The sequence below is a fragment of the Heterodontus francisci genome, chromosome 29, assembly GCF_036365525.1.
Source record: "Heterodontus francisci isolate sHetFra1 chromosome 29, sHetFra1.hap1, whole genome shotgun sequence".
NCBI classification, from domain to species: Eukaryota; Metazoa; Chordata; class Chondrichthyes; order Heterodontiformes; family Heterodontidae; genus Heterodontus; species Heterodontus francisci.
In genome coordinates, this window is record NC_090399.1 from 12,015,036 (window position 1) to 12,027,480 (window position 12,445).

The 12,445-nt window shown below is 43.5% G+C and overlaps 1 protein-coding gene across 3 annotated transcripts in view; it reads right to left on the reverse strand.

Annotated features, from left to right (window-relative positions):
* LOC137346119 (guanylate-binding protein 1-like) overlaps window positions 1-12,445 on the reverse strand; it is a 50,109-nt gene that overhangs the window by 31,147 nt on the left and 6,517 nt on the right. For all 3 annotated transcript variants that reach the window (XM_068009431.1, XM_068009429.1, XM_068009430.1), the window contains one exon: window positions 5,030-5,231. In XM_068009431.1, coding sequence (XP_067865532.1) covers window positions 5,030-5,222 — 193 coding nt within the window. In that variant the 5' untranslated portion in view covers window positions 5,223-5,231. The remainder of the gene's footprint in view (window positions 1-5,029; window positions 5,232-12,445) is intronic.

Genomic DNA, 12,445 nt, shown 5'->3' on the forward strand with positions numbered 1-12,445 from the left:
AGGCAGTGAGAGACACAGAGAGGTGGGGGGGTGTGGGTGGTGAGGGGAGAGAAAAAGAGATCAAGGTCACTCCAGACAAATGGATATCTATCTGGAATACTTGGCATCTCTAGATCAAGGGCGGCACAGTGGCGCAGTGGTTCGCACCGCAGCCTCATAAGTCCAGCATCCCGGGTTCAATTCTGGGTACTGCCTGTGTGGAGTTTGCAACTCCTCCCTGTGACTGCGTGGGTTTCCTCCGGGTGCTCCGGTTTCCTCCCACATGCCAAAGACTTGCAGGTTGATAGGTAAATTGGCCATTAGAAATTGCCCCTAGTATAGCTAGGTGGTAGAGAAATATAGGGACAGGTGGGGATGTGGTAGGAATATGGAATTAGTGTAGGATTAGTATAAATGGGTGGTTGATGGTCGGCACAGACTCGGTGGGCCGAAGGGCCTGTTTCAGTGCTGTATCTCTAAACTAAACTAAACTAAACTAAGTGTACGGGCAGAGTTTGACTACTTATACAAGCAAATACAATGCCAGATATGTCACTAAATCAGTGTCCAACATATTGACGAGAAAGTAAGTCAATAAATTAGTCTCATTTAAAGCTTCTTCACAAAAATGCATATTTGTTATTGTTTTGATGAATACCAAGATACATTTTTAATGCCTTTATGTTTCCAAAATTCTCTCAACAGCCCCCTATTTAGGACAAAAATTGTACTGTGGCCCCCCCAGGCGAAAGGTTTGGACACCCCTAGGTTTAACATGTTTGGACGTAATCCCTTGCTGCACTATGGGTAATGAATCGGCCAATGTGTCACGGTGAAGTTCCTCTTTGCACTATGGATAATGAATTGGTTCCATTGTCATCGGTATCCTACCATCTATGTTAGATGATTGACTTTCAGCAAATCCATTGGGATAGTTTCACATGGTGCACTTTTGCTGATGGCTGAAGAGACCAATCCGTGATAGGCAAGTTCCGCCACATTGCCACATATGAGCTGGTTTTCACTTGTGATTGTGAGGTGCCGTTTTCAGTGGTGGTGCCTGCAGTCTAGCTGTCGCCACTGATTATCATGGTGGTGCATGCTGGCCCACAGGTAATGTCGTCATTTCCGACCATTGCTGGCTAGTGCCTCCATGTGTGAAAATCGCGGTTAGGGCCTTCACGGCACGCTTGCAGGCATCTTTGAAGTGCAGCTTTGGGTGTCCTACTGGTCTTCTGGCTCTGGCTACCTCCCGATACAGAATATTCTTGGGAAGGTGTCAGTTTTCCAGCCTGTGAACAAGCCCGAGCCTGTGAAGTTCTCTCTGCTTGATGAGTGCTAGCATGCTTGGGAGATTTGTCTTTCGGAGGACTGTCACATTCAGGATTTTGTCCTTCCATGAGATGCTGAGAATGTTCCACAGACACCGAAGATGAAAATTGTTGAGATTCCTTTCTTGATAGCTGTAAATCATTCATGATTCACAGTCGTATAACAAGGTGCTGAGAACACAGGCCTCAGAAACCAGCATCTTGGTCCAAAGAGTCAGCTTGTTGTTTTTCCATGCACGTTTTGTGAATTGGCCAAAAGTGGGAGCTGCTTTCCCTATGCATGTCATGTTCTGCATCGAGAATCAGATTGTCTGTCACCATGGATCCAAGAATTTGCTAATCACTTCCAGCATTGTGCTGTTTATTGTGATCAAGGGTCAAGATATGACACTTTGTCCCATAACCACAGTTTTCTTGGTGCTTATAGAAAGGGAGAAAAGGTTACAGGCATGGGAAAGACAATCCATGAGTCTAAGTAACTGAGTTTCTGTGTGGGCGACCAGCTCAGTATCATCAGTGTAGAGGAGTACTCTGATCAAAACGTGCCATATTTTTGTCTTCAATTTCAGTCTAGACAGATTATAGAGCTCACTGTCTGACCTAGAATACAATGGGCGGCACAGTGGCGCAGTGGTTAGCACCGCAGCCTCACAGCTCCAGCGACCCGGGTTCAATTCCGGGTACTGCCTGTGTGGAGTTTGCAAGTTCTCCCTGTGTCTGCGTGGGTTTCCTCCGGGTGCTCCGGTTTCCTCCCACATGCCAAAGACTTGCAGGTTGATAGGTAAATTGGCCATTAGAAATTGCCCTTAGTATAGGTAGGTGGTAGGGAAATATATAGAGGGATAGGTGGGGATGTGATAGGAATATGGGATTAGTGTAGGATTAGTGTAAACGGGTGGTTGATGGTCGGCACAGACTCGGTGGGCCGAAGGGCCTGTTTCAGTGCTGTATCTCTAAACTAAACTAAACTAAACTAAACCCCTTCCATATCTGCAGGGAAGGCAAAGTTCAGGAGCACAGAAAAGAAAATACCAAAGAGAGTGGAGGAGAGGACACAACCCTGTTCAATCCATTCTTCACCCTGAAACACTCAGAAGTGGAGCTGTCAAACTGTACAATACTGTGCATGCTGTCATGAAAAGAATGGATGAGACGCAGGGGCTTCGGTGAACAACCAATTTTCACCAAAAGAGTCCTGCTCTCCTGACGGTGTCTTAAAGAGATCTATAAAAGCAAGGTAAGGATGCATGTCCTGCTCCCTACACTTCTCTTGTAGCTGGCATATGGAGAAGATCATGTCGACTGTCGAACTGCCGATCTGCAAGTTGATGAGTTTTTCAGCCTTCCCGGTGACACTGAGGGGTGCGATGCCCCTGTAGCTGTTGCCGCCTCCTCTGCACTGCATGGCCAGGGCATGGTTTTAGGAGGTGCAGACTTGCCTAGCATCTGAAACCCACCTCTCGATCTCATCAGCTAATATCCATAGGAAAGATAACAGCCTTTACATTGGAGGCCCAGTCGGGTGCAGGAATTGCCAGAAGGTGCTTGTTTCAGAGCAATCACCAACCATCTAATGGGATTCCTCTCCATATTTCTTGTTGGGTTTACCCCCCCCTGTAGTTCTCAGGTGCCCTATGGGTAATGAATTAGTTAATATGTCCCAGTGAAGTCTCTTTGCACTGTGGGTAATGAAATGGTTAATGTGTCACGGTGAAGTTCCTCTTTGCACTCTGGGTAATGAAATGGTTAATGTGTCACGGTGAAGTTCCTCTTTGCACTATGGGTAATGAAATGGTTAATGTGTTACAGTGAAATTCCTCTTTGTACTTTGGATAATGAAATGGTTAATGTGTCATGGTGAAGTTCCTCTTTGCACTATGGGTAATGAAATGGTTAATGTGTTATGGTGAAGTTCCTCTTTGCACTATGGGTAATGAAATGGTTGATGTGTCATGGTGAAGTTCCTCTTTGCACTATGGGTAATGAAATGGTTAATGTGTCACGGTGAAGTACCTCTTTGTGCTATGGGTAATGAATGGGTTAACATTTTCGGGTGACATTCCTCTTTGCCTGATAGGTTAATGAGTTTTGGTGAATACCTCTGTTCCTTAAATTAATGTTTTTTATTTTATCGATTCATGGGATGTGAGCATCACTGGCAACGCAAACATTTATTGTCCATCCCTAATTACCTTTGAGAAGGTGTTGATGAACTACCTTCTTGAACCACTGCAGTCTGTGTGGTTTTTATTTTAAACATGTTAATAACAGAAAGAAGAACTTAGCCTGAACATCTTTTTATAATTCAACGACCACTTATATTTATATAGTGTCTTTAACATAGTAAAACATCTCACGGTGCTTAAAATGGGAATAAAGAGGTAACATGAGATGTTGTGTTCATGGGATGGCTGTAAATATGGATTGCAGTTTATAAGGAGGGGGAGGTTAAGGGAGGGCAGGACGGTAGGGAACTCAGAGGAGAGAAGGCAGGGTGAGTTGAGATGGAGGTTGAGACCATCGAGGATGAGAAGTCACTTGGTGCAGAGGCTGAGGGAGGAAAGCAGCGAGGATACTTCAGGAAGAATCTTGGTAGGCGGTAGAGAGCCGGGATTTTAAAGGAGAGACAAAAGGGGTGGAATAAAGTGAGCTGATCAAAAGGTTAAGATGCCAAAGGATAAAGGGGGATAAAACACAGTAACAATTCATTCTGGGGATATGGGCATCACTGGTAAGTCCAGGATTTATTGCAACTCAGTGGCTTGCTAGGCCACTTCAGAGGGTAGTTAAGAATCAGCCATGTTGGTGTGGGACTGGAGTCACATGTACATCAGATTGGGTAAGGACAGCTGGTTTCCTACCATGCAGGGCACCGCTGAAACAGTTGGGTTTTTATGATAATCTGACAGCTGGAGGTTATTCAGTGAAATCAGAAGGCCAAGTAGGAATGGAGAGCCAGGGGCAGCCGAGGTTGATCAAGGGGGCAGCGGAGGTGTCTCAGGTGTTGATATTGTGCTCCAGTGAATCTGGTAAACTGACAGAAGACTGAGACCTGAGGACCAATAACAGTAAACACCAGGAAACCATGGGAGGGGGAAAAATAAATCACCAGGATCAATGCAAAAAATCCCAACAGTTCACCTCTATTGCCCTGACTGCTGAGTACATTGAAGAAAGAGATAGTATCTGGTGGAAGTGGGACCCACAAATGCTCAAATATCAGCTTCCCAGAGGGAATCAATTGCTTTTAGGGATGTTACAATACTGAATCCCACAAAATCTTTCTGATCTTCAACCGGAACAGCTCGCACCTTTACCGTGTGGCAAGGTGCTACACCAATGTTCACACCCCTCTCCCATCGCCATTGCGAGCAGACCAGATTCTTCAGTAATGCTACAAACAACCCCACTGCCATCGCCCCCCCTCCCCCCACGCCCATCACAATTTCAGGCTTCGTCTGGCATCACAGCAAACTAGAAATGTCATACTGTTGTAATTCTGGTGATAGAACTGAGGAGTTTTGGGCACTGTAACTACATCTAATTGGGTAACAGCCTTACCATGTGGATTGATTTTCCCATCAGGACTAAAGAGGAATATGCATTGCGTATCCAGTATCCATTGAGCAGTTCACTAACTCACTGCACAGTTCTCCTCACAACAGTCATCCCTCAGATTGCCACCAAAAGCTCATTAAATAACAGGTCAGGAATCTTACCATGCGTTTTTCCTGCCAATCGGTTCATCAAGTAGGACTTGCCGGTCCTGTAAAATCCCACGATAGATACAACCACCACTGTCTCATTAATGTTGGAGAGAAGTTGCAGTGCTTTCTCATTGATCACCAGTTTCCCCTGCTCGGTGTTTTCAATCAGACACATGGGATTTTGCATGTAGGTGCGGGAAGTCATTTTAACAAGCTGAAATAATAAAAATGCAGCAGTTATTTGACACTGTTCATTGAACGTCTCGACCAATAAAGATGTTTCAAAAAAGCTGCTCTGATGGTTCTGATGACCAAGACAGTATAAGACTGAGACAAATCAGAGCAGCAAGAAATTTAGGTTCAATCCCCAGTCAGTGCTGAGACAGCTTATCTTAACCAAAGCAGTGAGAGGGGCTTGGTTTATTTTCCAGGTTGTGTTCAAATAGATTTTGGCAGAAGGAATAGGGTGAGGCAATATCGACTTAATGACACAGTTGTAAAGAGTATGCAGGAATGGAGGGACATGGGGGTGCATATGCATAGATCTTGGAAGGCGGCAAGACACAAAGAGAGTGGTTCATAAAGTATGCGGGATCCTGGGCTTCATAAATAGAAGCATTGAGCTCAAAATCAGGGAAGTTATGCTGAAGGTTTTGCTTTATAAAGCTCTGGTTAGGCCCCAATTGGAGTACTGCATCTAGTTCTGGTCACCACACTTTAGGAAGGATGTGAGGATCCTGAGAGGGTGCAGAGGAGATTTACCAGAATAGTTCTAGAGATGGGGGATTTTAGCGACAAGGTTAGATTGGAAAAGCTGGGTTGTTCTCCCTGGAGCAAAGGAGATGGAGGGAGATTTGGTAGAAGTATATAAGATTATGACAGGCTTAAATAAGTTAAGATTCTGACAGGCTTAAATAAGTTAGACAAGGAAAAACTGTTCCTATTAGCTGATGGCCCAAGGACAAAGGGGCACAGATTTAAGGTTTTCACAGAATCATAGAATTGTTACAGTGCATAAGGAGGCCATTCGGCCCATCGTGTCCACACCAGCTGTCTGAAAGAGCAACTCCCTCAGTTCCATTCCCCTGCCTCCTCCCCGTAACCATTCACATTTGTCCTTTTCATATAACAGTCTAATTCCCTTTTGAATGCTTCAATTGAACCTGCCTCCACCACATCCTCAGGCAGTGCATTCCAGACCTTAACCACTCACTGAATGAAAAGTTTTTCCTCATGTCACTTTTGCTTCTCTTCACAAATACTTTAAATCTGTGCCATCTCATTCTTGAACCTTTCACGAGCGGGAACAGTTTCTATCTACTCTGTCTAGACCCCTCATGATTTTGAATGCCTCTATCAAATCATCTCTCAGCCTTCTCTTCTCCAAGGAAAACAGTCCTAACTTCTCCAATCTATCTTCATAACTGAAGTTCCTCATCCCTGGATCCATTCTCATGACTCTCTTCTGTACTCTCTCCAATGCCCTCATGTCCTTCCTCAAGTGCGGCGCCCAGAATTGCACACAATACTCCAGCTTAGGCTGAACGAGTGTCTTATACAAGTTCAACATAACTTCACAGAATCATAGAAAGTTTAAGGCACAGAAAGAGGCCATTGGGCCCAACATATCTGTGCTGGCTGAAAAACGATTCACCTATTCTAATCCCAACTTCCAGCATTTGCTCCGTAGCCCTGCAGCTTACGGCACTTGAGGTGCATATCCAGACTCCTTTTGAATGAGTTGAGGGTCCCTGCTTTAACTACCCTTTCAAACAGTGAGCTCCAGACCATCACCACCCTCTGGGTGAAAAAGATTTTCCGCATCTCCCCTCTAATTTTTCTACCAATCACTTTAAATCTAATCCCCCTCATCACTGACCTCTCTGCTAAGGTGAATAGACCCTTCACCTCCACTCTATCCAGGCTCCTCAAAATTTTGTACATTTCAATCAGATCTTGCCTCAGCCTTCTCTCTTCCAAGGAGAACAACTCCAGCCTATCCAATCTTTCCTCATAGGTGCATTTTTCCAGTCCTGGCAACATCCTTGTAAATCTCCTCTGTACCCTCTTTAGTGCAATTACATCCTTTCTGTAATGAGGTGACCAGAACTGCACACACTACTCAAGTTGTGGCCTAACCAATGATTTATACAGTTCCAGCATAACCTCCCTGCTCTTGTATTCTATACCTCGGCTAATAAAGGAAAGGATTCCATATGCCTTCTTAACTACCTTATAGACTGGTCCTGCTACCTTCAGGGATCTGTGGACATTCACTCCAAGGTCCCTCACTTCCTCTGCACTTCTCAGTATTTTCCCATTAATCGCATATTCCTTTGCCTTGTTTGACCTGCCCAAATGCATCAGCTCACACTTCTCCAAGCTGAATTCCATTTGCCACTTTTCTGCCCACCTGACCAGGCCATCGATATCTTCCTGCAGCCTACAGCTATCCTCCTCGCTATCTACACAAGGCCAATCTTTATGTCATCCGCACACATCTTGGTCATTCCCCCTACATTTACGTCCAAATCATTAATATACAAAAAGCAGGGCACCCAGTACTGAGCCCTGTGAATCGCTACTGGAAACAGCCCTCCCACCACTAAAACACCCACAACAATCATCCCTTGTTTCCTGCCACTGAGAAAATGTTGTATCTACCTTGCTGTATTTCCCTGGGTCCCATGGGATTTTATTTTTTAACCAGTCTGCCATGTGGGACTTTGTCAAAAGCCTTGCTAAAATCTTTGTAGACCACATCAAATGCACTAGCCCCATCTACCTTCCTTGGTCAAACAAGATCCTCCCTTAACAAATCCATGCTGACTATCCTTGATTAACCTGTGCCTTTCTAAGTGACTGTTTATCCTGTCTCTCAGAATAGATTCCAATAATTTGCCCACTACTGAGGTTAGACTGACTGGCCTATAATAATTCATTCTATCCTTCTCTCCCTTTTTAAGCAGAGGTACAACATTAGCTCATCTCCAATCCTCCGGCATCATACCTGTACATTTCATCCAGCCCTGGTGATTTATCAACTTTCAAGGATGCTAATCCCATTAATTACTTCCTCTCTCCTTATGTTTATCACTTCCAATTCTTCACACTTTTCCTCCTTAACTACAATATCTGCATCATCTCCCTCTTTTGTGATGACAGACACAAAGTATTCATTAAGAACCATATAATATCTTCCACTCCTGCATATAGGTTTCGTTTTTGGTCTTTTATGGGCCCTACTCTCTCCTTGGTTATCGTCTTACTCTCAATGTATTGATAAAACATCTTTGGGTTCATCTTGATTTTGCTTGTCAATATTCTTTCATGCCCTCTCTTTGCTTTCCTAATTTTCTTTGATTTTACCCTTCACTTTCGATAGTCCTCTCGACTTTCTGTAGTAGAGTTCTCGGTGTTGGACATAAGCTTTCCTTTTCTGCATTATCTTACCCTGTAGGCTCCTTGACATCCGTGGGGCTCTAGATTTGGCCGCTTCATCCTTTTTCTTTATGGGAACATGTTTACCCTGAACCCCTTGAATCTCCCCTTTGAATGCCTCCTCTGTTCTGACACTGATTTACCTTCCAGTCCACTTTCGCTAAATCACTCCTCAGTCTAGTAAAATTGGCCTTGCCCCAATTGAGAACTCTAACTCCTATTATATCTATGTCCTTTTCCATAATTATGTTAAAACTGACTTGAATTATGATCACTACCACCAAAATGCTCTCCCAAGGCCACTTCTTCCACCTGCCCATCTTCGTTTCCTAAAACTATGTCTAAAACTGTGCCCTCTCTTGTTGGACTTGCTACATACTGAGCAAAAACATTCTCCTGAATGCACCTCTAGAATTCTGCTCCCCCAATTCCTTTCACACTAAAACTATCCAAGTTAATATTGCGGCAATTAAAATCCCCTATTACTGCCCTACTGTTCTTGCTCCTGTACTCTATGCCCCTGTTAATAAAGCCGAGGATACTGTATGCTTTATTAACTGCTCTCACAACCTGTCCTGCCACCTTCAATGATTTATGCATACATACACCCCTCTGCTCCTGCACCCCCTTTGGAATTGTACCCTGTATTCTATATTGTCTCTCCATGTTCTTCTGACAAAAATGTATCGCCTCACATTTCTCTGCATTGAATTTCATCTGCCACCTGTCTGCCCATTCCACCAACTTGTCTATGTCCTTTTGAAATTCTACACTATCCTCCTCACAGTTCACATTGCTTCCAATTTTTGTATCATCTGCAAACTTTGAAATTGTGCCCTGTACACCAAGGTCTAGGTCATTAATATATATCAGGAAAAGCAAGGGTCCCAACACTGATCCCTGGGGAACTCCACTACAAACCTTCCTTCAGCCTGAAAAACATCCATTAACCACTACTCTTTCTTTCCTGTCACTCAGCCAATTTCATATCCATATTGCTACCGTCCCTTTTATTCCACGAACTACAAGTTTGCTCACAAGTCTGTTGTGTGGCACTGTATCAAATGTCTTTTGAACGTCCATGTACACCACATCAACAGCATTGCCCTCATCAACCCTCTCTGTTACCTTCTTAAAAATTCTATAGCAAGTTAGTTAAACATAATTTTCCCGTAAAAAATCCATGTTGGCTTTTCTTAATTAACTCGCATTTGTCTGTGCGACTATTGATTTTGTCCCAAATTATTTTTTCTAGACATTTCCCCACCACCAAAGTTAAACTGACTGGTCTGTAGTAGATGGGCTCATCTTTACACTCTTTTTTGAACAAAGTTGTAACATTTGCAATTCTCCAGTCCTCAGGTACCACCCCCCCTAATCTAAGGAAGACTGGAAAATTATGGCCAGTGCCTCTGTGATTCCCACCCTCACTTCCCTCAGTATCCTTGGATGCATCTCATCCGTCCCTGGAGCTATATCCACTTTAAATATAGGCAGCCTAATTAATACATCCCTTTTATCAATTTTAAACCCTGCTAGTGCCTGACTTACCTCCTCTTTCAACATTGCCTGGGTTGCATCTTCTTCCTTGGTAAAGACTGATGCAAAGTATTCATTTAATACCCCAGCTATGCCCTCTGCCTCCATGTGTAAACCCCCTTTCTGGTCCCTAATCGGCCCCACTCCTCCTCTTACCACCCTTTTACTATTTATATGTCTGTAGAAAACTTTGGAATTTCCTTTAATGCTAGCTTCCAGTCTCTTTTCATGCCTTCTCTTTGCTTCTCTTATTTGGTTTTTCATTTCCCCTCTTGGCCTTCCATATTCAGCCTGGTTCTCAATAGTATTTTCTACCTGGCAGCTGTCATAAGCACACTTTCTATTCTTCTATCTTAATCTCTACCTCTTTTGTCATCCAGGGAGCTCTGGATTTGTTTGCTCTACTTTTCCCCTTCGAGGGAATATACCTTGACTGTGCCCGAACTATCACTTCTTTGAAGGTTCTTTGATTGTTTCATCTACTGGTTTTCCTGCCAGCTCTTGAATCCAATTTATTCGCCTCAGCTCCATTCTTACCCCAATGAAGTTGGCCTTCCCCCAGTTAATTATTCTTACCCTGGATTGCTCTTTGTCCTTTTCTACAGTCAGCTTAAACTTTATGGTACAATAATCAATATCCCCTAAGTGCTCTCTTACTGATACTTGATCCACTTGGGCCACCTAATTCCCAAGAGCCATGTCCAGCAGTGCCTCATTTCTAATTGGATTGGCAACATACTGTTGTAGAAAATTTTCCTGAACACACTATTGGAACTCTTGCCCCTCACTGCCTTTAACTCTATTGTACTGCTCTATATTACTATTTTGGGCAAGAGATACAGGGGAATGGGAGGAAGAATCTTTTTTACACAGCAGGTGGTAATGACCTGCAACTCACTGCCCACGCGGATGGTGGAAGCAGAGACAAATCAATGATTTCAAAAGGAAATTGGATGACCACATGAAGGAATTAAACTTGCAGGATAATGGGGATCAAGGGGGGAGTGGGATTGACTGGATTGCTGCTCGGAAATGTGGTATAGGCTCCATGGGCAGAATCACAGAATCGTGTCCATTGTGTCTGTGCTGACTCTCTGATGGAACAATTTACTGAGTGCCATTCCCCCACCTTCTCCCTGTAGCCCTGCACATTCCTCCTTTTCAGATCCAATTCCCCCTTGAAGGCCGCGATTGAACCTTTCTCCACCACACTCTCAGACAGTGAATTCCAGATCCTAACCATCCTCTGTGTGAAAAAGTGTTTCCTATTGTCACCATTGCTTCTTTTGCCAATTGCCTTAAATCTGTGTCCTCTTGTTCTCGATCCTTCCACAAATAGGAAACAGTTTATCCTTATCAGACCATGCGTGATTTTGAACACCTCGATCAAATCTCTTCTCAACCTTCTCTTCAAGAAAAACAGTCCTAACTTCTCCAACCAACCGAACTGAAGTTCCTCATCCCTGAATCATTCTCCTGAATCTTTTCTGCAATCTCTCTAATGCCTTCACATGTTTTCCTAAAGTGTGGCGACCAGAACTGGACACAATACTTCAGTTAAGGCTGAACCAGTATTCTATACAAGTTTAACATAACTTCCTTGCTTTTGTACTCTATGCCCCTATTAATGAAGCCTAGGCTGCTGTATACTCTATCGACCACTCTCTCAACCAGCCTTGCCACCTCAATGATTTACGCACCTTACACTCAGGTCCTTCTGCTCCTTCACTCTCTTTAGAATTGCAACCTTTATTTTATATTGTCTCTCTGCATTCTTCCTATCAAAATTAACCACTTCACACTTCTCTGCATTAAATTTCATCTGCCACTCATCCACCCATTCCACCAACTTGTCTATGCCCTTTTGGAGTTCTACACTATCCTCCTCACAGTTCACAATGTTTCTGAGTTTCGTATTATCCACAAATTTTGAAATTGTGCCCTGTACATCAGTGTTTAGGTCATTAATGTATATCAGGAATAGCAAAGATCCCAACACTGTCCCTTTGGAAACTCCCGACAAACCTTCTGCCAGTCTGAAAAACATCCATGAACCACTACTCTCTGTTTCCTATCACTCAGCCAATTTTGCATCCATGTTGCTATTGTCTCTTTTATTTAATGAACTATAACTTTGTTCGCAAGTCTATTGTGTGGCACTGCATCAAATGCTTTTTGGAAGTCCATGTACACTACATCAAAAGCATTTCCCTGATCAACCTTCTCTGCTACCTCATCAAAGAACTCCAGCAAGTTAGTTAAACATGATTTGCACTTCACAAATCCATGCTGGCTTTCTCTAATCAAGTGACTGTGAAGTTTGTCCTGAATTATCATTTTGAGAAGCTTCCCCATCACAGAAGTTAAACTGACTGGCCTGTAGTATCTTTACTTCCTTTTTTGAACAAGGGTGTAAAATTTACAATTCTCCAGTCCTCTAGCACCACC